Source organism: Oncorhynchus keta, unplaced genomic scaffold (genome assembly GCF_023373465.1).
Source record: "Oncorhynchus keta strain PuntledgeMale-10-30-2019 unplaced genomic scaffold, Oket_V2 Un_contig_2019_pilon_pilon, whole genome shotgun sequence".
Classification (NCBI taxonomy): Eukaryota; Metazoa; Chordata; class Actinopteri; order Salmoniformes; family Salmonidae; genus Oncorhynchus; species Oncorhynchus keta.
This window is the reverse complement of record NW_026281867.1, coordinates 42609-67489: the sequence shown is the minus strand read 5'-3', so window position 1 is coordinate 67489 and position 24881 is coordinate 42609. Positions and strand designations below refer to the sequence as shown.

The 24881-nt window shown below is 47.1% G+C and overlaps 1 protein-coding gene across 1 annotated transcript in view; it reads right to left on the bottom strand.

Annotated features, from left to right (window-relative positions):
* Nucleotides 1-24045, bottom strand: part of LOC127920654 (sphingomyelin phosphodiesterase-like) — a 32908-nt gene extending 8863 nt beyond the window's left edge. The window contains 5 exon segments of the mRNA XM_052504660.1: nucleotides 8812-8982; nucleotides 9070-9350; nucleotides 14060-14261; nucleotides 14485-14603; nucleotides 23400-24045. Of these exon segments, the coding sequence (XP_052360620.1) occupies nucleotides 8812-8982; nucleotides 9070-9350; nucleotides 14060-14261; nucleotides 14485-14603; nucleotides 23400-23618 (992 nt within the window). The 5' untranslated portion in view covers nucleotides 23619-24045.
* Between the last annotated feature and the right edge of the window lie 836 nt (nucleotides 24046-24881).

The following is a 24881-nucleotide window of genomic DNA, read 5'->3' as shown; positions in this document are numbered from 1 at the left end:
ACCTCAGAACGACAGAGGACTGTCTGGATCCTACCAACCACTACCTCAGAACTACAGAGGACTGTCTGGATCCTACCAACCACTACCTCAGAACGACAGAGGACTGTGGATCCTACCAACCACTACCTCAGAACGACAGAGGACTGTGGATCCTACCAACCACTACCTCAGAACGACAGAGGACTGTCTGGATCCTACCAACCACTAACTCAGAACTACAGAGGACTGTCTGGATCCTACCAACCACTACCTCAGAACTACCTCACCACTACAGAGGACTGTCTGGATCCTACCAACCACTACCTCAGAACGACAGAGGACTGTGGATCCTACCAACCACTACCTCAGAACGACAGAGGACTGTCTGGATCCTACCAACCACTACCTCAGAACTACAGAGGACTGTCTGGATCCTACCAACCACTACCTCAGAACTACAGAGGACTGTCTGGATCTTACCAACCACCACCTCAGAACTACAGAGGACTGTCTGGATCTTACCAACCACTACCTCACCACTACAGAGGACTGTCTGGATCTTACCAACCACTACCTCAGAACTACAGAGGACTGTCTGGATCCTACCAACCACTACCTCACCACTACAGAGGACTGTCTGGATCCTACCAACCACTACCTCAGAACGACAGAGGACTGTCTGGATCCTACCAAGAACTACCTCAGAACGACAGAGGACTGTCTGGATCCTACCAAGAACTACCTCAGAACTACAGAGGACTGTCTGGATCCTACCAACCACTACCTCAGAACGACAGAGGACTGTCTGGATCCTACCAACCACTACCTCAGAACGACAGAGGACTGTCTGGATCCTACCAACCACTACCTCAGAACGACAGAGGACTGTCTGGATCCTACCAACCACTACCTCAGAACGACAGAGGACTGTCTGGATCCTACCAACAACTACCTCAGAACGACAGAGGACTGTCTGGATCCTACCAACCACTACCTCAGAACTACAGAGGACTGTCTGGATCCTACCAACCACTACCTCAGAACGACAGAGGACTGTCTGGATCCTACCAACCACTACCTCAGAACTACCTCACCACTACAGAGGACTGTCTGGATCCTACCAACCACTACCTCAGAACTACAGAGGACTGTCTGGATCCTACCAACCACTACCTCAGAACTACCTCACCACTACAAAGGACTGTCTGAATCCTACCAACCACTACCTCACCACTACAGAGGACTGTCTGGATCCTACCAACCACTACCTCAGAACTACAGAGGACTGTCTGGATCCTACCAACCACTACCTCAGAACTACAGAGGACTGTCTGGATCCTACCAACCACTACCTCAGAACTACAGAGGACTGTCTGGATCTTACCAACCACCACCTCAGAACTACAGAGGACTGTCTGGATCTTACCAACCACTACCTCACCACTACAGAGGACTGTCTGGATCTTACCAACCACTACCTCAGAACTACAGAGGACTGTCTGGACCTTACCAACCACTACCTCAGAACTACAGAGGACTGTCTGGACCTTACCAACCACTACCTCAGAACTACAGAGGACTGTCTGGATCCTACCAACCACTACCTCAGAACGACAGAGGACTGTCTGGATCCTACCAAGAACTACCTCAGAACGACAGAGGACTGTCTGGATCCTACCAAGAACTACCTCAGAACGACAGAGGACTGTCTGGATCCTACCAACCACTACCTCAGAACTACAGAGGACTGTCTGGATCCTACCAACCACTACCTCAGAACGACAGAGGACTGTCTGAATCCTACCAACCACTACCTCAGAACTACCTCACCACTACAGAGGACTGTCTGGATCCTACCAACCACTACCTCAGAACTACCTCACCACTACAGAGGACTGTCTGGATCCTACCAACCACTACCTCAGAACTACCTCACCACTACAGAGGACTGTCTGGATCCTACCAACCACTACCTCAGAACTACAGAGGACTGTCTGGATCCTACCAACCACTACCTCAGAACTACAGAGGACTGTCTGGATCCTACCAACCACTACCTCAGAACTACAGAGGACTGTCTGGATCCTACCAAGCACTACCTCAGAACGACAGAGGACGTTCTGGATCCTACCAAGCACTACCTCAGAACGACAGAGGACTGTCTGGATCCTACCAACCACTACCTCAGAACGACAGAGGACTGTCTGGATCCTACCAACCACTACCTCAGAACGACAGAGGACTGTCTGGATCCTACCAACAACTACCTCAGAACGACAGAGGACTGTCTGGATCCTACCAACCACTACCTCAGAACTACAGAGGACTGTCTGGATCCTACCAACCACTACCTCAGAACTATCTCACCACTACAGAGGACTGTCTGGATCCTACCAACCACTACCTCAGAACTACCTCACCACTACAGAGGACTGTCTGGATCCTACCAACCACTACCTCAGAACTACAGAGGACTGTCTGGATCCTACCAACCACTACCTCAGAACTACAGAGGACTGTCTGGATCCTACCAAGCACTACCTCAGAACGACAGAGGACGTTCTGGATCCTACCAAGCACTACCTCAGAACGACAGAGGACTGTCTGGATCCTACCAACCACTACCTCAGAACGACAGAGGACTGTCTGGATCCTACCAACCACTACCTCAGAACGACAGAGGACTGTCTGGATCCTACCAACAACTACCTCAGAACGACAGAGGACTGTCTGGATCCTACCAACCACTACCTCAGAACTACAGAGGACTGTCTGGATCCTACCAACCACTACCTCAGAACGACAGAGGACTGTCTGGATCCTACCAACCACTACCTCAGAACTACCTCACCACTACAGAGGACTGTCTGGATCCTACCAACCACTACCTCAGAACTACCTCACCACTACAGAGGACTGTCTGGATCCTACCAACCACTACCTCAGAACTACCTCACCACTACAGAGGACTGTCTGGATCCTACCAACCACTACCTCAGAACTACAGAGGACTGTCTGGATCCTACCAACCACTACCTCAGAACTACAGAGGACTGTCTGGATCCTACCAACCACTACCTCACCACTACAGAGGACTGTCTGGATCTTACCAACCACTACCTCAGAACTACAGAGGACTGTCTGGACCTTACCAACCACTACCTCAGAACTACAGAGGACTGTCTGGATCCTACCAACCACTACCTCACCACTACAGAGGACTGTCTGGATCCTACCAACCACTACCTCAGAACGACAGAGGACTGTCTGGATCCTACCAAACCACTACCTCAGAACGACAGAGGACTGTCTGGATCCTACCAAGAACTACCTCAGAACGACAGAGGACTGTCTGGATCCTACCAACCACTACCTCAGAACTACAGAGGACTGTCTGGATCCTACCAACCACTACCTCAGAACGACAGAGGACTGTCTGGATCCTACCAACCACTACCTCAGAACTACCTCACCACTACAGAGGACTGTCTGGATCCTACCAACCACTACCTCAGAACTACAGAGGACTGTCTGGATCCTACCAACCACTACCTCAGAACTACAGAGGACTGTCTGGATCCTACCAACCACTACCTCAGAACGACAGAGGACTGTCTGGATCCTACCAACCACTACCTCAGAACGACAGAGGACTGTCTGGATCCTACCAACCACTACCTCAGAAACGACAGAGGACTGTCTGGATCCTACCAACAACTACCTCAGAACGACAGAGGACTGTCTGGATCCTACCAACCACTACCTCAGAACTACCTCACCACTACAGAGGACTGTCTGGATCCTACCAACCACTACCTCAGAACTACCTCACCACTACAGAGGACTGTCTGGATCCTACCAACCACTACCTCAGAACTACAGAGGACTGTCTGGATCCTACCAACCACTACCTCAGAACTACAGAGGACTGTCTGGATCCTACCAACCACTACCTCAGAACTACAGAGGACTGTCTGGATCCTACCAACCACTACCTCAGAACTACAGAGGACTGTCTGGATCCTACCAACCACTACCTCAGAACTACAGAGGACTGTCTGGATCCTACCAACCACTACCTCAGAACTACAGAGGACTGTCTGGATCTTACCAACCACCACCTCAGAACTACAGAGGACTGTCTGGATCTTACCAACCACTACCTCACCACTACAGAGGACTGTCTGGATCTTACCAACCACTACCTCAGAACTACAGAGGACTGTCTGGACCTTACCAACCACTACCTCAGAACTACAGAGGACTGTCTGGATCCTACCAACCACTACCTCACCACTACAGAGGACTGTCTGGATCCTACCAACCACTACCTCAGAACGACAGAGGACTGTCTGGATCCTACCAAACCACTACCTCAGAACGACAGAGGACTGTCTGGATCCTACCAAGAACTACCTCAGAACGACAGAGGACTGTCTGGATCCTACCAACCACTACCTCAGAACTACAGAGGACTGTCTGGATCCTACCAACCACTACCTCAGAACTACAGAGGACTGTCTGGATCCTACCAACCACTACCTCAGAACTACCTCACCACTACAGAGGACTGTCTGGATCCTACCAACCACTACCTCAGAACTACCTCACCACTACAGAGGACTGTCTGAATCCTACCAACCACTACCTCAGAACTACCTCACCACTACAGAGGACTGTCTGGATCCTACCAACCACTATCTCAGAACTACCTCACCACTACAGAGGACTGTCTGGATCCTACCAACCACTACCTCAGAACTACAGAGGACTGTCTGGATCCTACCAACCACTACCTCAGAACTACAGAGGACTGTCTGGATCCTACCAACCACTACCTCAGAACGACAGAGGACTGTCTGGATCCTACCAACCACTACCTCAGAACGACAGAGGACTGTCTGGATCCTACCAACACTACCTCAGAACGACAGAGGACTGTCTGGATCCTACCAACCACTACCTCAGAACGACAGAGGACTGTCTGGATCCTACCAACAACTACCTCAGAACGACAGAGGACTGTCTGGATCCTACCAACAACTACCTCAGAACGACAGAGGACTGTCTGGATCCTACCAACCACTACCAGAACTACAGAGGACTGTCTGGATCCTACCAACCACTACCTCAGAACGACAGAGGACTGTCTGGATCCTACCAACCACTACCTCAGAACTACCTCACCACTACAGAGGACTGTCTGGATCCTACCAACCACTACCTCAGAACTACCTCACCACTACAGAGGACTGTCTGAATCCTACCAACCACTACCTCAGAACTACCTCACCACTACAGAGGACTGTCTGAATCCTACCAACCACTACCTCAGAACTACACCACTACAGAGGACTGTCTGGATCCTACCAACCACTACCTCAGAACTACAGAGGACTGTCTGGATCCTACCAACCACTACCTCAGAACTACAGAGGACTGTCTGGATCTTACCAACCACCACCTCAGAACTACAGAGGACTGTCTGGATCTTACCAACCACTACTCACCACTACAGAGGACTGTCTGGATCTTACCAACCACTACCTCAGAACTACAGAGGACTGTCTGGACCTTACCAACCACTACCCCAGAACTACAGAGGACTGTCTGGATCCTACCAACCACTACCTCAGAACTACCTCACCACTACAGAGGACTGTCTGGATCCTACCAACCACTACCTCAGAACGACAGAGGACTGTCTGGATCCTACCAAGCACTACCTCAGAACGACAGAGACTGTCTGGATCCTACCAAGCACTACCTCAGAACGACAGAGGACTGTCTGGATCATACCAACCATTACCTCAGAACTACAGAGGACTGTCTGGATCATACCAACCACTACTTCTCAGAACGACAGAGGACTGTCTGGACCTTACCAACCACTACCTCAGAACGACAGAGGACTGTCTGGATCCTACAAACCACTACCTCAGAACGACAGAGGACTGTCTGGATCCTACCAAGAACTACCTCAGAACGACAGAGGACTGTCTGGATCCTACCAACCACTACCTCAGAACTACCTCACCACTACAGAGGACTGTCTGAATCCTACCAACCACTACCTCAGAACTACCTCACCACTACAGAGGACTGTCTGATCCTACCAACCACTACCTCAGAACTACCTCACCACTACAGAGGCTGTCTGGATCCTACCAACCACTACCTCAGAACTACCTCACCACTACAGAGGACTGTCTGGATCCTACCAACCACTACCTCAGAACTACCTCACCACTACAGAGGACTGTCTGGATCCTACCAACCACTACCTCAGAACGACAGAGGACTGTCTGGATCCTACCAAGCACTACCTCAGAACACAGAGGACTGTCTGGATCCTACCAAGCACTACCTCAGAACGACAGAGGACTGTCTGGATCATACCAACCATTACCTCAGAACTACAGAGGACTGTCTGGATCATACCAACCACTACCTCAGAAAACGACAGAGGACTGTCTGGACCTTACCAACCACTACCTCAGAACGACAGAGGACTGTCTGGATCCTACCAACCACTACCTCACTACAGAGGACTGTCTGGATCCTACAACCACTACCTCAGAACTACCTCACAGACAGAGGACTATCTGGATCCTACCAGCCACTACACACCTTACCTCAGAACTACCTCAGAACACAGAGGACTGTCTGGATCCTAGCAACCACTACCTCAAACTGACAGAGGACTGTCTGGATCCTACCAACCACTACCTCAGAACTACCTCAGAACTACCTCAGAACTACCTCAGAACTACAGAGGGACTGTCTGGATCCTACCAACCACTACCTCAGAACTACAGAGGACTGTCTGGATCCTAGAACGACAGAGGACTGTCTGGATCCTACCAACCACTACCTCAGAACTACAGAGGACTGTCTGGATCCTACCAACCACTACCTCAGAACTACAGAGGACTGTCTGGATCCACTACCAACCACCACCTCAGAACTACAGAGGACTGTCTGGATCCTACCAACCACCACCTCAGAACTACAGAGGACTGTCTGGATCCTACCAACCACTACCTCAGAACTACAGAGGACTGTCTGGGTCTACCAACCACTACCTCAGAACGACAGAGGACTGTCTGGATCCTACCAAACCACTACCTCAGAACTACAGAGGACTGTCTGGATCCTACCAACCACTACCTCAGAACTACAGAGGACTGTCTGGATCCTACCAACCACTACCTCAGAACTACAGAGGACTGTCTGGATCCTGCAGAGGGCACACTCAGAACCAGAGGACTGTCTGATCCTACCAACCCACTACCTCAGAACTACAGAGGACTGTCTGGATCCTGCAACCACTACCTCAGAACGACAGAGGACTGTCTGGATCCTACCAACCACTACCTCAGAACGACAGAGGACTGTCTGGATCCTACCAACCACTACCTCAGAACTACAGAGGACTGTCTGGATCCTACCAACCACTACCTCAGAACGACAGAGGACTGTCTGGATCCTACCAACCACTACCTCAGAACTACAGGACTCACCGCCAACCACTACCTCACAGAGGACTGTCTGGATCCTACCAACCACTACCTCAGAAACAGAGGACTGTCTGGATCCTACCAACAACTACCTCAGAGAGGACTGTCTGGATCCTACCAACAACTACCAGAACGACAGAACTGTCTGGATCCTACCAACCACTACCTCAGAACGACAGAGGACTGTCTGGATCCTACCAACCACTACCAGAACGACAGAGGACTGTCTGGATCCTACCAACCACTACCTCAGAACTACCTCAGACAGAGGACTGTCTGGATCCTACCAACCACTACCTCAGAACGACAGAGGACTGTCTGGATCCTACCAACCACTACCTCAGAACTGACAGAGGACTGTCTGGATCCTACCAACAACTACCTCAGAACGACAGAGGACTGTCTGGATCCTACCAACCACTACCTCAGAACTACAGAGGACTGTCTGGATCCTACCAACCACTACCTCAGAACGACAGAGGACTGTCTGGATCCTACCAACAACTACCTCAGAACTACACCACTACAGAGGACTGTCTGGATCCTACCAACCACTACCTCACCACTACAGAGGACTGTCTGGATCCACCAACCACTACCTCAGAACGACACTACAGGCACTGTCTGGATCCTACCAACCACTACCTCAGAACTACCTCACCACTACAGAGGGACTGTCTGGATCCTACCAACCACTACCTCACCACTACAGAGGACTGTCTGAATCCTACCAACCACTACCTCAGAACTACCTCACCACTACAGAGGACTGTCTGGATCCTACCAACCACTACCTCAGAACTACCTCACCACTACAGAGGACTGTCTGGATCCTACCAACCACTACCTCAGAACTACAGAGGACTGTCTGGATCTACCAACCACTACCTCAGAGGAGGACTGTCTGGATCCTACCAACCACTACCTCAGAACTACAGAGGACTGTCTGGATCCTACCAAGCACTACCTCACCACTACAGAGGACTGTCTGGATCCTACCAACCATTACCTCAGAACTACAGAGGACTGTCTGGATCCTACCAACCACTACCTCAGAACTACAGAGGACTGTCTGGATCCTACCAACCACTACCTCAGAACTACAGAGGACTGTCTGGATCCTAACAACCACTACCTCAGAACTACCTCACCACTACAGAGGACTGTCTGGATCCTACCAACCAACCTGGGATCAGTTTCCGATAAGTACAAATCTGGGATCAGTTTGATGTTTTTGTCTAGTTAAATAAAATTAAATTCAAAATTAAGAACTGTTGAACTAGAAGATTCTCAAGTTAAATCATTATCAGACCTAAGAGTCTTCAGGGCCTGTTCTGGTAACCAAGGCGCCCACTCCTCGGCCATGGTGTCATAGAGCCAGTGTGACGACCGGTTGCCATGGACGAACGGCGGGGGGAAACTGTTGACCGGGGTGCTCTCATGGTTACCGATCGCCGGGTACACCTTCAAGTTACCTAGGTGACTACAGAGAGTAAAATAAGGTGGTCAGTTACCATTCAACTTGTGCACACACACACACACACACACACACACACGAGAGATTGTGTACCTGTGTATCAGTCTGGTGATTACGGTGAGTTCAGACAGTTGCTGCTTCCTGGTTTGAGACCAGATGTTATGAGCAGGTATATCTCCTGTCCAGTAGACCCAGTCCCACGGTCCAGTTCGCGCTGCGTTCTCCAACATGTTCTCCACAGTTCTCAGGGGCAGGTCACATTTACTGTAGGAGCCCCAGAACCCAGCCGCTCTCTGATTCCAGCTGGGAGATCCAGACTCATTACGACAGCACAGCGGGTCCTTACAGTCAGCAGAGCTGCCCACTGCATACTCCTGTTCACAAATAACACCAGGATGGACATTACAGTTGTATTTTAATGTTGCGAAAGCAGCAGCTACTCTTCCTGGGGTCCATATAAAAACAAGACATTATAGAACAGGAATAATGTTTGGCCACAATGAATGACGCGTGAAGCGATTTTGCGTTAGCTGAAGGCGAAGCTAAATGTATTTCTGTAATGGGTGGTCAAAAAGGTCTATCAGAGAAGTCTATCAGAGAGGTCTACCATCACAAACAATGGAGAAAATGCATCCCATAACATTTTACCATGGAAACAGCTGTTCTATCATTCAGCCTATAGTAGCAGCCAAAGAGTGGTGTTCAATGTAGACCTACATTCCAGGAGACGTTTTGGGAGGGGGTAACAAAATTATGGGTGTGACAACCTGTTAATCCTCTTGTCCTTTAGACAAGGTGATTGATTATGTGTTTGATGCAAGAAACCACTTTACAAAATAAAATGCATTATTCCCCATACCAGAGTTTGTACCTTCAGACACATGAAATGGTTCACAATGGGAACAGTTGGCCTACTACCCAGCGCGCAGGGCAGCCGAATCAAACGACCAACATATCTGTGTTCCTAGTCAGGTGAAATCCATAGATTAGGGCCTAATGAATGTATTCCCAGTCATGTGAAATCCATAGATTAGGGCCTAATGAATGTATTCCTAGTCAGGTGAAATCCATAGATTAGGGCCTAATGAATGTATTCCTAGTCAGGTGAAATCCGTAGATTAGGGCCTAATGAACGTATTCCTAGTCAGGTGAAATCCGTAGATTAGGGCCTAATGAATGTATTCCCAGTCAGGTGAAATCCGTAGATTAGGGCCTAATGAATGTATTCCCAGTCAGGTGAAATCCATAGATTAGGGCCTAATGAATGTATTCCCAGTCATGTGAAATCCATAGATTAGGGGCCTAATGAATGTATTCCCAGTCATGTGAAATCCATAGATTAGGGCCTAATGAATGTATTCCCAGTCATGTGAAATCCGTAGATTAGGGCCTAATGAATGTATTCCCAGTCATGTGAAATCCATAGATTAGGGGCCTAATGAATGTATTCCCAGTCATGTGAAATCCATAGATTAGGCCTAATGAATGTATTCCCAGTCATGTGAAATCCATAGATTAGGGCCTAATGAATGTATTCCCAGTCATGTGAAATCATAGATTAGGGCCTAATGAATGTATTCCTAGTCAGGTGAAATCCGTAGATTAGGGCCTAATGAATGTATTCCTAGTCAGGTGAAACTGTAGATTAGGCCTAATGAATGTATTCCTAGTCAGGTGAAATCCATAGATTAGGGCCTAATGAATGTATTCCCAGTCATGTGAAATCCATAGATTAGGGCCTAATGAATGTATTCCCAGTCATGTGAAATCCATAGATTAGGGCCTAATGAATGTATTCCCAGTCATGTGAAATCCAGTTAGGGCCTAATGAATGTATTCCCAGTCATGTGAAATCCATAGATTAGGCCTAATGAATGTATTCCCAGTCATGTGAAATCCATAGATTAGGGCCTAATGAATGTATTCCCAGTCATGTGAAATCCATAGATTAGGGGCCTAATGAATGTATTCCCAGTCATGTGAAATCCGTAGATTAGGGCCTAATGAATGTATTCTAGTCAGGTGAAATCCGTAGATTAGGCCTAATGAATGTATTCCTAGTCAGGTGAAATCCATAGATTAGGCCTAATGAATGTATTCCCAGTCATGTGAAATCAACGTAGATTAGGGGCCTAATGAATGTATTCCTAGTCAGGTGAAATCCATAGATTAGGGGCCTAATGAATGTATTCCCAGTCATGTGAAATCCGTGAGATTAGGCCTAATGAATGTATTCTAGTCAGGTGAAATCCATAGATTAGGCCTAATGAATGTATTCCCAGTCATGTGAAATCCGTAGATTAGGGCCTAATGAATGTATTCCTAGTCAGGTGAAATCCGTAGAGATTAGGGCCTAATGAATGTATTCCTAGTCAGGTGAAATCCATAGATTAGGCCTAATGAATGTATTCCCAGTCATGTGAAATCCGTAGATTAGGGCCTAATGAATGTATTCCTAGTCAGGTGAAATCCATAGATTAGGGCCTAATGAATGTATTCCCAGTCATGTGAAATCCATAGATTAGGCCTAATGAATGTATTCCCAGTCATGTGAAATCCATAGATTAGGCCTAATGAATGTATTCCCAGTCATGAAATCCATAGATTAGGGCCTAATGAATGTATTCCCAGTCATGTGAAACTGTGAGATTAGGGCCTAATGAATGTATTCCCAGTCATGTGAAATCCATAGATTAGGCCTAATGAATGTATTCCCAGTCATGTGAAATCCATAGATTAGGGCCTAATGAATGTATTCCCAGTCATGTGAAATCCATAGATTAGGGCCTAATGAATGTATTCCCAGTCATGTGAAATCCGTAGATTAGGCCTAATGAATGTATTCCTAGTCAGGTGAAATCAGAGATTAGGGCCTAATGAATGTATTCCTAGTCAGGTGAAATCAGAGATTAGGCCTAATGAATGTATTCCTAGTCAGGTGAAATCCGTAGATTAGGCCTAATTAATGTATTCCTAGTCAAGTGAAATCTGTGAGATTAGGGCCTAATGAATGTATTCCTAGTCAGGTGAAATCCATAAATTAGGCCTAATGAATGTATTCCTAGTCAGGTGAAATCCATAGATTAGGCCTAATGAATGTATTCCTAGTCAGGTGAAATCCGTAGATTAGGCCTAATTAATGTATTCCTAGTCAAGTGAAATCCGTAGATTAGGGCCTAATTAATTTATTTATTTTAATTTAATTTATTTACGTCAGCTGATTTCCTTACACGAATTCACTCATTAAAATTGTTCCCTTTATATTTTTTTGGTCCAGGATACATAACCGAGCAGAAATTACAATAAGCAAGATAATGCTTAGGCGAAGCCTGAAGTTTACCTTGCTAAATTAGTGCATAATTCCCTCCTTTAGACAAGCATGCATTCACATTCGCTTGTAAAAATGTCCAAACGCACCAACAATGGCATTTGGCAGCACCTACACACACACACAACTTTATGAGCTGGATTGCCCGTCTTTGCAATTAGTTTATTTGTGTGTTAGCATATTTAGTTAGCAGCCTCCATTGAAATCCAGTATTAATTGTGCTGATTTTGCTACTATTGTAATGACAGGCAGGGAGCAGGACTCGAACCCTCGACCTTCTAGCCCAAAGTCCAGCGCGCTATCGACAGTGCCGCAAAACACGTTCGAACGGCAGTGTCGGTTTCCGTGCTTGTAAACCCAGGGTCGTTTCAGTATTCTGGTAACAGACAACCCCCCCCATGGGCTTTTTGGAATGTGTTGGCGCCCCTTGTGTACTAAACCGGTCACTTTAAATCCTAGGACGAGAGATGATAATCTGGATACCACTCAACCGTACTCACTGACATTTCACAGAGTTTGTCAACGTTTACTTAAAGGCAAGGTCGAAAGTTTGTTATTAAAAATGACCCATCAACTTCAATGAACGACAGATTGGGTTTTCTGCCCATGAAATCATTTAAGATATTCCCCCCACCATTGGGTTTTCTGCCCATGAAATCATTTAAACTATTCCACCCCCCCATTGGGTTTTCTGCCCATGAAATCATTTAAGATATTCCCCCATTGGGTTTTCTGCCCATGAAATCATTTAAGATATTTCCCCCCACTGGGTTTTCTGCCCATGAAATCATTTAAGATATTTCCCCCCACTGGGTTTCTGCCCATGAAATCATTTAAGATATTCCCCCATTGGGTTTTCTGCCCATGAAATCATTTAAGATATTTCCCCCCATTGGGTTTTCTGCCCATGAAATCATTTAAGATATTCCTCTCCCCCCATTGGGTTTTATGTCATTCATCTTGGTAAAATAATTTATTTTTGTTGGGTTTAGTAACATCTCAATGGACAGTACGTCAACCAATCAGCTGAGCAGCCTGACTTGTTTGAATCTCTTTAGGCTTCAAACCATTGGCCTCGTCATTGCCACAATTATGGTCACTACAGCCAATGGGAACGGATATTTCTTGGAGCAAAGGCTCTGGCGAATTAGTGAAGATATAATCAATACAAGCGATGTCACAAATCCAAACCTAATTGATACTCAATCTAGCTGGTTGAGTGAGTGATAAACCTGGGTTATATTACACGCGTTAGAAGTTCTTAATTCGGACACCTAGTTTACTAACCAGTCAATGTTCAGGAAAAAAAAAAAGACCTCTATCATCATCCACTATCAAGCACTGCACACGTTATCCAAATACTGACTGTTAACACTTGGTGGCCTTCAGCAGCCCCCAAAAAATATATATATATATGAGGCAGGTGAACTTGTAACCACAACACTTAACATGAGCTTCACAGAAATGTGGCTATGAAACAGAGCGCCACCTCCGCCATTGGCATTCCTGTCTTTTCTGCACATGCATCATTGTATAGCTACTGCTTTATCAAAAGGAATGATCAAGGTGAGTGGCACTCCCAGAGGCACTCCCAGAGGCACTCCCAGAGGCACTCCCAGAGGCACTCCCAGAGGCACTCCCAGAGGCACTGGTCAACATATTAATGAATTAGATGAGCTAGTTCAGGACTACAACCACAGTGAAACGCTCTTCCGAGGAGAGGTCTGAAAACTGCCCTACCACATTTTGACTAACCTGATCCCAGTGTATGTCTGTGAGGAAGAGGACCCTGCTCTGTGGTGCTCCAGGCTTGGGGGTGCGGGGCGGGGTGACTGGGGGTTTGGGGATCCGGGGTAGGGTTACGTTCCAGGGAGCATAGATATCGAAGCGTCCGCATGACCTCCCAACCAGCAGAGCACAGGCCTCCGACGGCCACAACAGAGACTGTTGCAAGGCCCTGAAAAACAGGAGGAAGGACATAACCATTATTTACACCTGCCCGTCTCCATGGAAACACAGGCATGTGGTCCAGGTGCAGCGAAGCACATCACCTCTTTAAATAAATGCGGAGGACAGCATCTCTTCAGAGGCTAGGTGTATTCACTCACTGTCCCACCATGCACTGCAGCAAACTTCTAGAACACCAGATATCAGATAATCAAGACCAATCCCAAGCCTACCTGATGAAGTCATCTCTGAACAGCTCTGTGATTTGACGACAGACCCGCTCTTCAGCCAGGTGGAGACGGATACAGGCCTCACCCACAGCCCGCGCAACACGTTCCTCATTAACGTCACTCTACATGGGACAGGAAGTAGTGAGGAGAGAGGTTAAACTGATATACAGGCCTCTCCCACAGCCTGCTCATCACTGGACATGGGAGAGGCGAGAGGTTAGACTGATACAGGCCTCATCACATCACATCACATGGGAGAGGAGAGAGGTTAAACTGATACAGGCCTCATCACATCACTGTACATGGGAGAGAGAGAGACTGATTACAGGCCTCATCACATCACATGGGAGAGGAGAGAGGTTAGACTGATACAGGCCTCATACACATGGGAGAGGAGAGAGGTTAGATTTTCATCACATCACATGGGAGAGGAGAGAGGCTTAGACTGATACAGGCCTCATCACATCACATGGGAGAGGAGAGATAATACAGGCCTCAAATCACTGTACATGGGAGAGAGTTAGACTGATACAGGCCTTCATCACATCACTGTATGGGAGAGGAGAAGGTTACTAACCAGGCCTCTCATCACATCACTGTACATGGGAGAGGAGAGAGGTGACTGATACAGGCCTCATCAACTGTACATGGGAGAGGAGAGAGGTTCATGATACAGGCTCATCACATCACTGTACATGGGAGAGGAGAGAGGTTAGACTGATACAGGCCTCTCATCACATCACTGTACATGGGAGAGAGAGAGTTAAACTGATACAGGCCTCATCACATCACTGTACATGGGAGAGGAGAGAGGTTACCTGATACAGGCCTCATCACATCACTGTACATGGGAGAGGAGAGAGGTTAGACTGATACAGGCCTCATCACATCACTGTACATGGGAGAGGAGAGAGGTTAGACTGATACAGGCCTCATCACATCACTGTACATGGGAGAGGAGAGAGGTTAGACTGATACAGGCCTCATCACATCACTGTACATGGGAGAGGAGAGAGGTTAGACTGATACAGGCCTCATCACATCACTGTACATGGGAGAGGAGAGCTGATACAGGCCTCATCACATCACTGTACATGGGAGAGGAGAGAGGTTAGACTGATACAGGCCTCATCATCACTGTACATGGGAGAGGAGAGAGGTTAAACTGATACAGGCCTCACCCACTGTACATGGGAGAGGAGAGAGGTACCTGGTACAGGCCTCATCACATCAGTCAAGAGAAGAGTTAAATACAGGCCTCATCACCCACTGCTGGAGGAGAGGTTAGGTTCCCTCATCACATCAGTCAATGAAGGAGAGAGGTTAGACTGATACAGACCCAGCATGGGAGAGGAGAGAGGTTAGACTGGGCCTTCACATCACTGTACATGGGAGAGGAGGTTAGACTGATACAGTCAATCACATGGGAGAGGAGAGGTTAGACCAGGCCTCTCATCCATCAGTACAAGGTAAACCTGGGCCTCATCCATCACTGTACATGGGAGTCAATGATACAGGCCTCATCACATCACTGACCAGGAGAGGGAGAGAGTTAGACTGGTTCACATCACTGTACATGGTTAAACTGGGCCTCATCATCACTGTACATGGGAGAGGAGAGAGGTTAATGAACAGGCCTCATCACATCACTGACCAGATCACATCAGTACATGGGAGAGGAGAGAGGTTAAACTGGTTCCTCACTGTACATGGGAGAGGAGAGAGGGTCAAACTGATACAGGCCTAACATCACTGTACATGGGAGAGGAGAGAACCCAATTTCCTCAGATACCTGGATATATTTTTATTACACAGTCAATTTATATAATAATCAAAATCCTGATGGGATGAGTCCAGATTCTCTGCTTATTCCCTCCTGATTTTGTGAATCTACTAACCAGGTTCTCAACCCTATTGGTTGACAAACGACAAAGAGATTTCATTGGCTTCTTTCTGGTTCATCCACAGCAAGTGAACTAATCAGACCCAGCTGGTACCTGGTTCATATTATACAGTCAATGAACTAATTAGACCAGACCCAGCTGGTACCTGGTTCCTATTACACAGTCAATGAACTAATCAGACCAGACCCAGCTGGTACCTGGTTCATATTACACAGTCAATGAACTAATCAGACCAGACCCAGCTGGTACCTGGTTCATATTATACAGTCAATGAACTAATCAGACCAGACCCCGCTGCCATCTCATTGGTGTCTAAGCAGACCGGGAACGTTACCCTATCACAACCCTTCTTGGTTGTTAGGGGATGAAGCACGACGTTGAGATCTGACTATCTGCAGTGTCAACCAAAAGCACACCGTTAGCCTCAGTGACGTTCACTCACCACCAGGCCAAACCACAGAGCAGTCTTCTCGTCAGGCCTCTAATCTGTTTTACTTTCAGTTGTCTTCAGACAACAGATCGCGTTACACCCTAGTTTAAAAAAATAAAAATAAAGTGTGATCTTGGTTGCTCGTCATTTCAGCTACCTTAGTTTGTTGACAGACAGATGAACAGGCCTGGAGTGCTTGCTACTAGAAGAAGTATCATGGAACATCCAACCCTGTCTGTTTACCCTCATCTAGCCCCGTATCAGTTGTGTTGCTCAACAACCCTGTCTGTTTACCCTCATCTAGCCCCTGTATCAGTTGTGTTGCTAAACCACCAACCCTGTCCGTTTACCCTCATCTAGCCCCTGTATCAGTTGTGTTGCTAAACCACCAACCCTGTCTGTTTACCCTCATCTAGCCCCTGTATCAGTTGTGTTGCTAAACCACCAACCCTGTCTGTTTACCCTCATCAAGCCCTGTATCAGATGTGTTGCTCAACAACCAACCCTGTCTGTTTACCCTCATCTAGCCCCTGTATCAGTTGTGTTGCTAAACCACCAACCCTGTCTGTTTACCCTCATCTAGCCCCTGTATCAGTTGTGTTGCTAAACCACGCTGTCTGTTTACCCTCATCTAGCCCCTGTATCAGTTGTGTTGCTAAACAACCCTGTCTGTTTACCCTCATCTAGCCCCTGTATCAGTTGTGTTGCTAAACAACCCTGTCTGTTTACCCTCATCTAGCCCTGTATCAGTTGTGTTGCTCAACAACCAACCCTGTCTGTTTACCCTCATCTAGCCCCTGTATCAATTGTGTTGCTAAAACCACCAACCCTGTCTGTTTACCCTCATCTAGCCCTGTATCAGTTGTGTTGCTAAACAACCCTGTCTGTTTACCCTCATCTAGCCCCTGTATCAGTTGTGTTGCTCAACAACCAACCCTGTCTGTTTACCCTCATCTAGCCCTGTATCAGTTGTGTTGCTAAACCACCAACCCTGTCTGTTTACCCTCATCTGGCCCCTGTATCAGTTGTGTTGCTAAACCACCCTGTCTGTTTACCCTCATCTAGCCCCATATCAGTTGTGTTGCTAAACCACCAACCCTGTCTGTCTACCCTCATCTAGCCCCTGTATCAGTTGTTTGCTAAACCACCAACCCTGTCTGTTTACCCTCATCTAGCCCCTGTATCAGTTGTGTTGCTAAACCACCAACCCTGTCTGTTTACCCTCATCTAGCCCCTGTATCAGTTGTGTTGCTAAACCACCCTGTCTGTTTACCCTCATCTAGCCCCTGTATCAGTTGTTGCTCAACAACCAACCCTGTCTGTTTACCCTCATCTAGCCCCTGTATCAGTTGTGTTGCTAAACCACCCTGTCTGTTTACCCTCATCTAGCCCCTGTATCAGTTATGTTGCTAAACAACCCTGTCTGTTTACCCTCATCTAGCCCCTGTATCAGTTGTGTTGCTAAACAACCCTGTCTGTTTACCCTCATCTAGCCCCTGTATCAGTTGTGTTGCTCAACAACCAACCCTGTCTGTTTACCCTCATCTAGCCCCTGTATCAGTTGTGTTGCTAAACCACCAACCCTGTCTGTTTACCCTCATCTAGCCCCTGTATCAGTTGTGTTGCTAAACCACCCTGTCTGTTTACCCTCATCTAGCCCCTGTATCAGTTGTGTTGCTAAACCACCCTGTCTGTTTACCCTCATCTAGCCCCTGTATCAGTTGTGTTGCTCAACAACCCTGTCTGTTTACCCTCATCTAGCCCCTGTATCAGTTGTGTTGCTAAACCACCAACCCTGTCTGTTTACCCTCATCTAGCCCCTGTATCAGTTGTGTTGCTAAACAACCCTGTCTGTTTACCCTCATCTAGCCCCTGTATCAGTTGTGTTGCTAAACCACCAACCCTGTCTGTTTAACCTCATCTAGCCCCTATCAGTTGTGTTGCTAAACCACCCTGTCTGTTTACCCTCATCTAGCCCCCGTATCAGTTGTGTTGCTCAACAACCAACCCTGTCTGTTTACCCTCATCTAGCCCCTGTATCAGTTGTTGCTAAACCACCAACCCTGTCTGTTTACCCTCATCTAGCCCCCGTATCAGTTGTGTTGCTCAACAACCCTGTCTGTTTACCCTCATCTAGCCCCTGTATCAGTTGTTGCTAAACCACCAACCCTGTCTGTTTACCCTCATCTAGCCCCCGTATCAGTTGTGTTGCTCAACAACCCTGTCTGTTTACCCTCATCTAGCCCCTGTATCAGTTGTGCTGCTAAACAACCCTGTCTGTTTACCCTCATCTAGCCCCTGTATCAGTTGTGTTGCTAAACCACCAACCCTGTCTGTTTAACCTCATCTAGCCCCTGTATCAGTTGTGTTGCTAAACCACCAACCCTGTCTGTTTACCCTCATCTAGCCCGGTATCAGTTGTGTTGCTAAACAACCCTGTCTGTTTACCCTCATCTAGCCCCATTATCAGTTGTGTTGCTCAACAACCAACCCTGTCCGTTTACCCTCGTCTAGCCCCGTATCAGTTGTGTTGCTAAACCACCCTGTCTGTTTACCCTCATCTAGCCCCTGTATCAGTTGTGTTTTGCTAAACCACCAACCCTGTCTGTTTACCCTCATCTAGCCCCTGTATCAGTTGTGTTGCTAAACCACCCCTGTCTGTTTACCCTCATCTAGCCCCTGTGTCAGTTGTGTTGCTCAACAACCCTGTCTGTTTACCCTCATCTAGCCCCTGTATCAGTTGTGTTGCTAAACCACCAACCCTGTCTGTCTACCCTCATCTAGCCCCTGTATCAGTTGTTGCTAAACCACCATCCCTGTCTGTTTACCCTCATCTAGCCCCTGTATCAGTTGTGTTGCTCAACCACCAACCCTGTCTGTTTACCCTCATCTAGCCCCTGTATCAGTTGTGTTTGCTAAACAACCGTCTGTTTACCCTCATCTAGCCCCTGTATCAGTTGTGTTGCTAAACAACCCTGTCTGTTTAACCTCATCTAGCCCCCGTATCAGTTGTGTTGCTAAACCACCAACCCTGTCTGTTTACCCTCATCTAGCCCCTGTATCAGTTGTGCTGCTAAACAACCCTGTCTGTTTACCCTCATCTAGCCCCTGTATCAGTTGTGTTGCTCAACAACCAACCCTGTCTGTTTACCCTCATCTAGCCCCTGTATCAGTTGTGTTGCTAAACCACCAACCCTGTCTGTTTACCCTCATCTAGCCCCTGTATCAGTTGTGTTGCTAAACCACCAACCCTGTCTGTTTACCCTCATCTAGCCCCTGTATCAGTTGTGTTGCTCAACAACCAACCCTGTCTGTTTACCCTCATCTAGCCCTCGTATCAGTTGTGTTGCTCAACAACCCTGTCTGTTTACCCTCATCTAGCCCCTGTATCAGTTGTTGCTAAACCACCAACCCTGTCTGTTTACCCTCATCTAGCCCCCGTATCAGTTGTGTTGCTCAACAACCCTGTCTGTTTACCCTCATCTAGCCCCTGTATCAGTTGTTGCTAAACCACCAACCCTGTCTGTTTACCCTCATCTAGCCCCTGTATCAGTTGTGTTGCTAAACCACCAACCCTGTCTGTTTAGCCTCATCTAGCCCCTGTATCAGTTGTGTTGCTAAACAACCCTGTCTGTTTACCCTCATCTAGCCCCCGTATCAGTTGTGTTGCTAAACAACCCTGTCTGTTTACCCTCATCTAGCCCCTGTATCAGTTGTGTTGCTAAACAACCCTGTCTGTTTAACCTCATCTAGCCCCTGTATCAGTTGTGTTGCTAAACAACCCTGTCTGTTTACCCTCATCTAGCCCCTGTATCAGTTGTTGCTAAACAACCCTGTCTGTTTACCCTCATCTAGCCCCCGTATCAGTTGTGTTGCTAAACAACCCTGTCTGTTTACCCTCATCTAGCCCCTGTATCAGTTGTGTTGCTAAACCACCAACCCTGTCTGTTTAGCCTCATCTAGCCCCTGTATCAGTTGTGTTGCTAAACAACCCTGTCTGTTTACCCTCATCTAGCCCCTGTATCAGTTGTGTTGCTAAACAACCCTGTCTGTTTAACCTCATCTAGCCCCTGTATCAGTTGTTTGCTAAACAACCCTGTCTGTTTACCCTCATCTAGCCCCTGTATCAGTTGTTGCTAAACAACCCTGTCTGTTTACCCTCATCTAGCCCCGTATCAGTTGTGTTGCTAAACCACCAACCCTGTCTGTTTAACCTCATCTAGCCCCCTATCAGTTGTGTTGCTAAACCACCAACCCTGTCTGTTTAACCTCATCTAGCCCCTGTATCAGTTGTGTTGCTAAACCACCAACCCTGTCTGTTTACCCTCATCTAGCCCCTGTATCAGTTGTGTTGCTAAACAACCCTGTCTGTTTACCCTCATCTAGCCCCCGTATCAGTTGTGTTGCTAAACCACCAACCCTGTCTGTTTAACCTCATCTAGCCCCTATCAGTTGTGTTGCTAAACCACCCTGTCTGTTTACCCTCATCTAGCCCCTGTATCAGTTGTGTTGCTAAACCACCAACCCTGTCTGTTTACCCTCATCTAGCCCCTGTATCAGTTGTGTTGCTAAACCACCAACCCTGTCTGTTTACCCTCATCTAGCCCCCCGTATCAGTTGTGTTGCTAAACCACCAACCCTGTCTGTTTAACCTCATCTAGCCCCTGTATCAGTTGTTGCTAAACCACCAACCCTGTCTGTTTACCCTCATCTAGCCCCGTATCAGTTGTGTTGCTAAACAACCCTGTCTGTTTAACCTCATCGCGCCTGTATCAGTTGTGTTGCTCAACAACCAACCCATCTATTCTGCCCGACCAAGCAAAAAGGTAGTAACTGCTCAGAGTGGAACTGAGAAAAATTGCTTTTAAATTTACCTTGGTTTCACAGTAACTTTATCCAGTTACTGGCTAACATGACCCCATTGTCTCCTAAACACAATAGAGGCAGGATACTTGCCCACATGATTAGGTATATTGAAATGTAGTAAAAACAAATTACATTGCTCATTTGGTCAAACATGTGTTAGTTACTGTCTTTTTGCTTGGTAGGCCAATATTGCTTGCCCATTGGCATTGCCAGTTTGATAAAGCTCTGCCAACTCAAGGTCACATAGATAAACCGTTTTAGTTCACAGAACCGGGTCACGGCTAGGTGCTGCACTAAGTCACGTGATCCGCTGCACTAAGTCACGTGATCCGCTGCACTAAGTCACGTGATCCGCTGCACTAAGTCACGTGATCCGCTGCACTAAGTCACGTGATCCGCTGCACTAAGTCACGTGATCCGCTGCACTAAGTCACGTGATCCGCTGCACTAAGTCACGTGATCCGCTGCACTAAGTCACGTGATCCGCTGCACTAAGTCACGTGATCCGCTGCACTAAGTCACGTGATCCGCTGCACTAAGTCACGTGATCCGCTGCACTAAGTCACGTGATCCGCTGCACTAAGTCACGTGATCCGCTGCACTAAGTCACGTGATCCGCTGCACTAAGTCACGTGATCCGCTGCACTAAGTCAAGTGATCCGCTGCACTAAGTCAAGTGATCCGCTGCACTAAGTCAAGTGATCCGCTGCACTAAGTCAAGTGATCCGCTGCACTAAGTCACGTGATCCGCTGCACTAAGTCAAGTGATCCGCTGCACTAAGTCAAGTGATCCGCTGCACTAAGTCAAGTTATCCGCTGCACTAAGTCAAGTGATCCGCTGCACTAAGTCAAGTGATCCGCTGCACTAAGTCACGTGATCCGCTGCCCTAAGTCACGTGATCCGCTGCACTAAGTCACGTGATCCGCTGCACTAAGTCACGTGATCAGCTGCACTAAGTCACGTGATCCGCTGCACTAAGTCACGTGATCAGCTGCCCTAAGTCAAGTGATCCGCTGCACTAAGTCACGTGATCCGCTGCACTAAGTCAAGTGATCCGCTACTAAGTCACGTGATCCGCTGCACTAAGTCAAGTGATCCGCTGCACTAAGTCAAGTGATCCGCTGCACTAAGTCAAGTGATCAGCTGCACTAAGTCAAGTGATCAGCTGCCCCACGTGTTAGTACCGACATGCAGTCATTCTCCCTGCCCTACATGCACCAATCGCTCCAGGCGTTTACAGTGTACTAATCGTGTTAGCGCAGGTTATTAGTTCAAGAGCCCTAAGATTGCGTTGAGAGAATAGGGTGCAAGGGCCATATAGGGAATAGGGTGCCATAGGGCTCTGGTCTAAAGTAGTGTACTATATAGGGAATAGGGTGCCATAGGGCTCTGGTCTAAAGTAGTGTACTATATAGGGAATAGGGTGCCATAGGGCTCTGGTCTAAAGTAGTGCACTATATAGGGAATAGGGTGCCATAGGGCTCTGGTCTAAAGTAGTGTACTATATAGGGAATAGGGTGCCATAGGGCTCTGGTCTAAAGTAGTGCACTATATAGGGAATAGGGTGCCATAGGGCTCTGGTCTAAAGTAGTGCACTATATAGGGAATAGGGTGCCATAGGGCTCTGGTCTAAAGTAGTGCACTATATAGGGAATAGGGTGCCATAGGGCTCTGGTCTAAAGTAGTGCACTATATAGGGAATAGGGTTCCATCTTACCAGCAGAGCGACATCCAGGATGGTGAAGAGGACTTTGCACACCGGACAGGTCAGGTTCCGCCAGTTGAACCCGACCCGGAGACGCCCGACCTCTTCCAGAAACGTTATGCCCGGTTTCCCCTCGTCCTGCACGGGGAACGAGGTCCCCAACGGTACCGAGCACAACACCAGAACACAACACAGCAACCCCACCGCGCAGGGGATAGGTGCGAAGCGCATTGTTCTGCTCAACAGCGGAGTCAGCTCGCCGAAAGGGATTCAAAACAATGTTTCAATCCAATAGTTGAAAAATAAATTACAAAAATAAACCATCCAAATTGCTTTTTTCTAAAAACTCTAGTTGCTTAGTTAACTAGTCAGCTATCACGCAATAACCAAGTTTGCATTCGCAGCTGTTGTGTTCTGTTTGGTTGCGACACCGATGTAATAAAAAAAAACAGGAAGCGCTGTGATGACAGCTTTGTTTCCCTCTTTATAAAAGCCTACAGCGCTGCAATAAATAGAAACGATAAGTGACAAACTCGAGTGCTGCTGAATCGAGAGCGCAACCTTCGGGTCTAACACCCCACAACTGCTGAACAACAAACAAACACAGACGAATGGCCCGATGACTGCCTTGTTTTATGAGCCAGTACAGAGATCAGCTGACTGATCACATGACAGAACCGGTTTACAGTGTGATATAAATGGGTTCTCTGGGTCAGATTGGAGCCATTCCATTGGTCAATTACTACTAATCACTCATTGAATCGTTATGTTCGTCCGTGGATTTTTAACGTCAACATTTACATACCTTAAATAAATAAATAAAAGAATGAGGATTAAAACACAATAATGCCTGAAGGCTTCTTTCCTTTATGGTCCAAGGGGTTATATTTAATGACGTGTGTTATATTTAATGACGTGTGTTATATTTAATGACGTGTGTTATATTTAATGACGTGTGTTATATTTAATGATATGTGTTATATTTAATAATATGTGTTATATTTAATAATATGTGTTATATTTAATAATATGTGTTATATGTTATAAGCGTTATATGGGAATGGTCAGTAAGGTCTACTTTTCCATCAATAAGAAAACTATTACTTTTTCTTCTTCTTCAAACCTGATCAATTTAGCATTTCCAACATGCAGCATGTGCTATTTAATCTAATCTCCTCGTCAGAAACACAGACATCGAGGGTCTACAGGCTACAGATAAGCATGATGCAACAACGGCCATTTTGTTCTTTTACTTTTGTTTGTCCTGGGTTGTGTTCCAAATGGAACCCTATTCTGTATATATATAGTGCACTAGGGAATTAGGGTGCCCTTTGGGATGCATTCCCAGTCAACCATCTGCCAAAGACTGAATGATATTTTATACATTTATTTTATTTCACCTTTATTTAACCGGGTAGGCCACTTGAGAACAAGTTCTCATTTTACAACTGCGACCTGGCCAAGATAAAGCAAAGGAGTTTGACACAAACAACG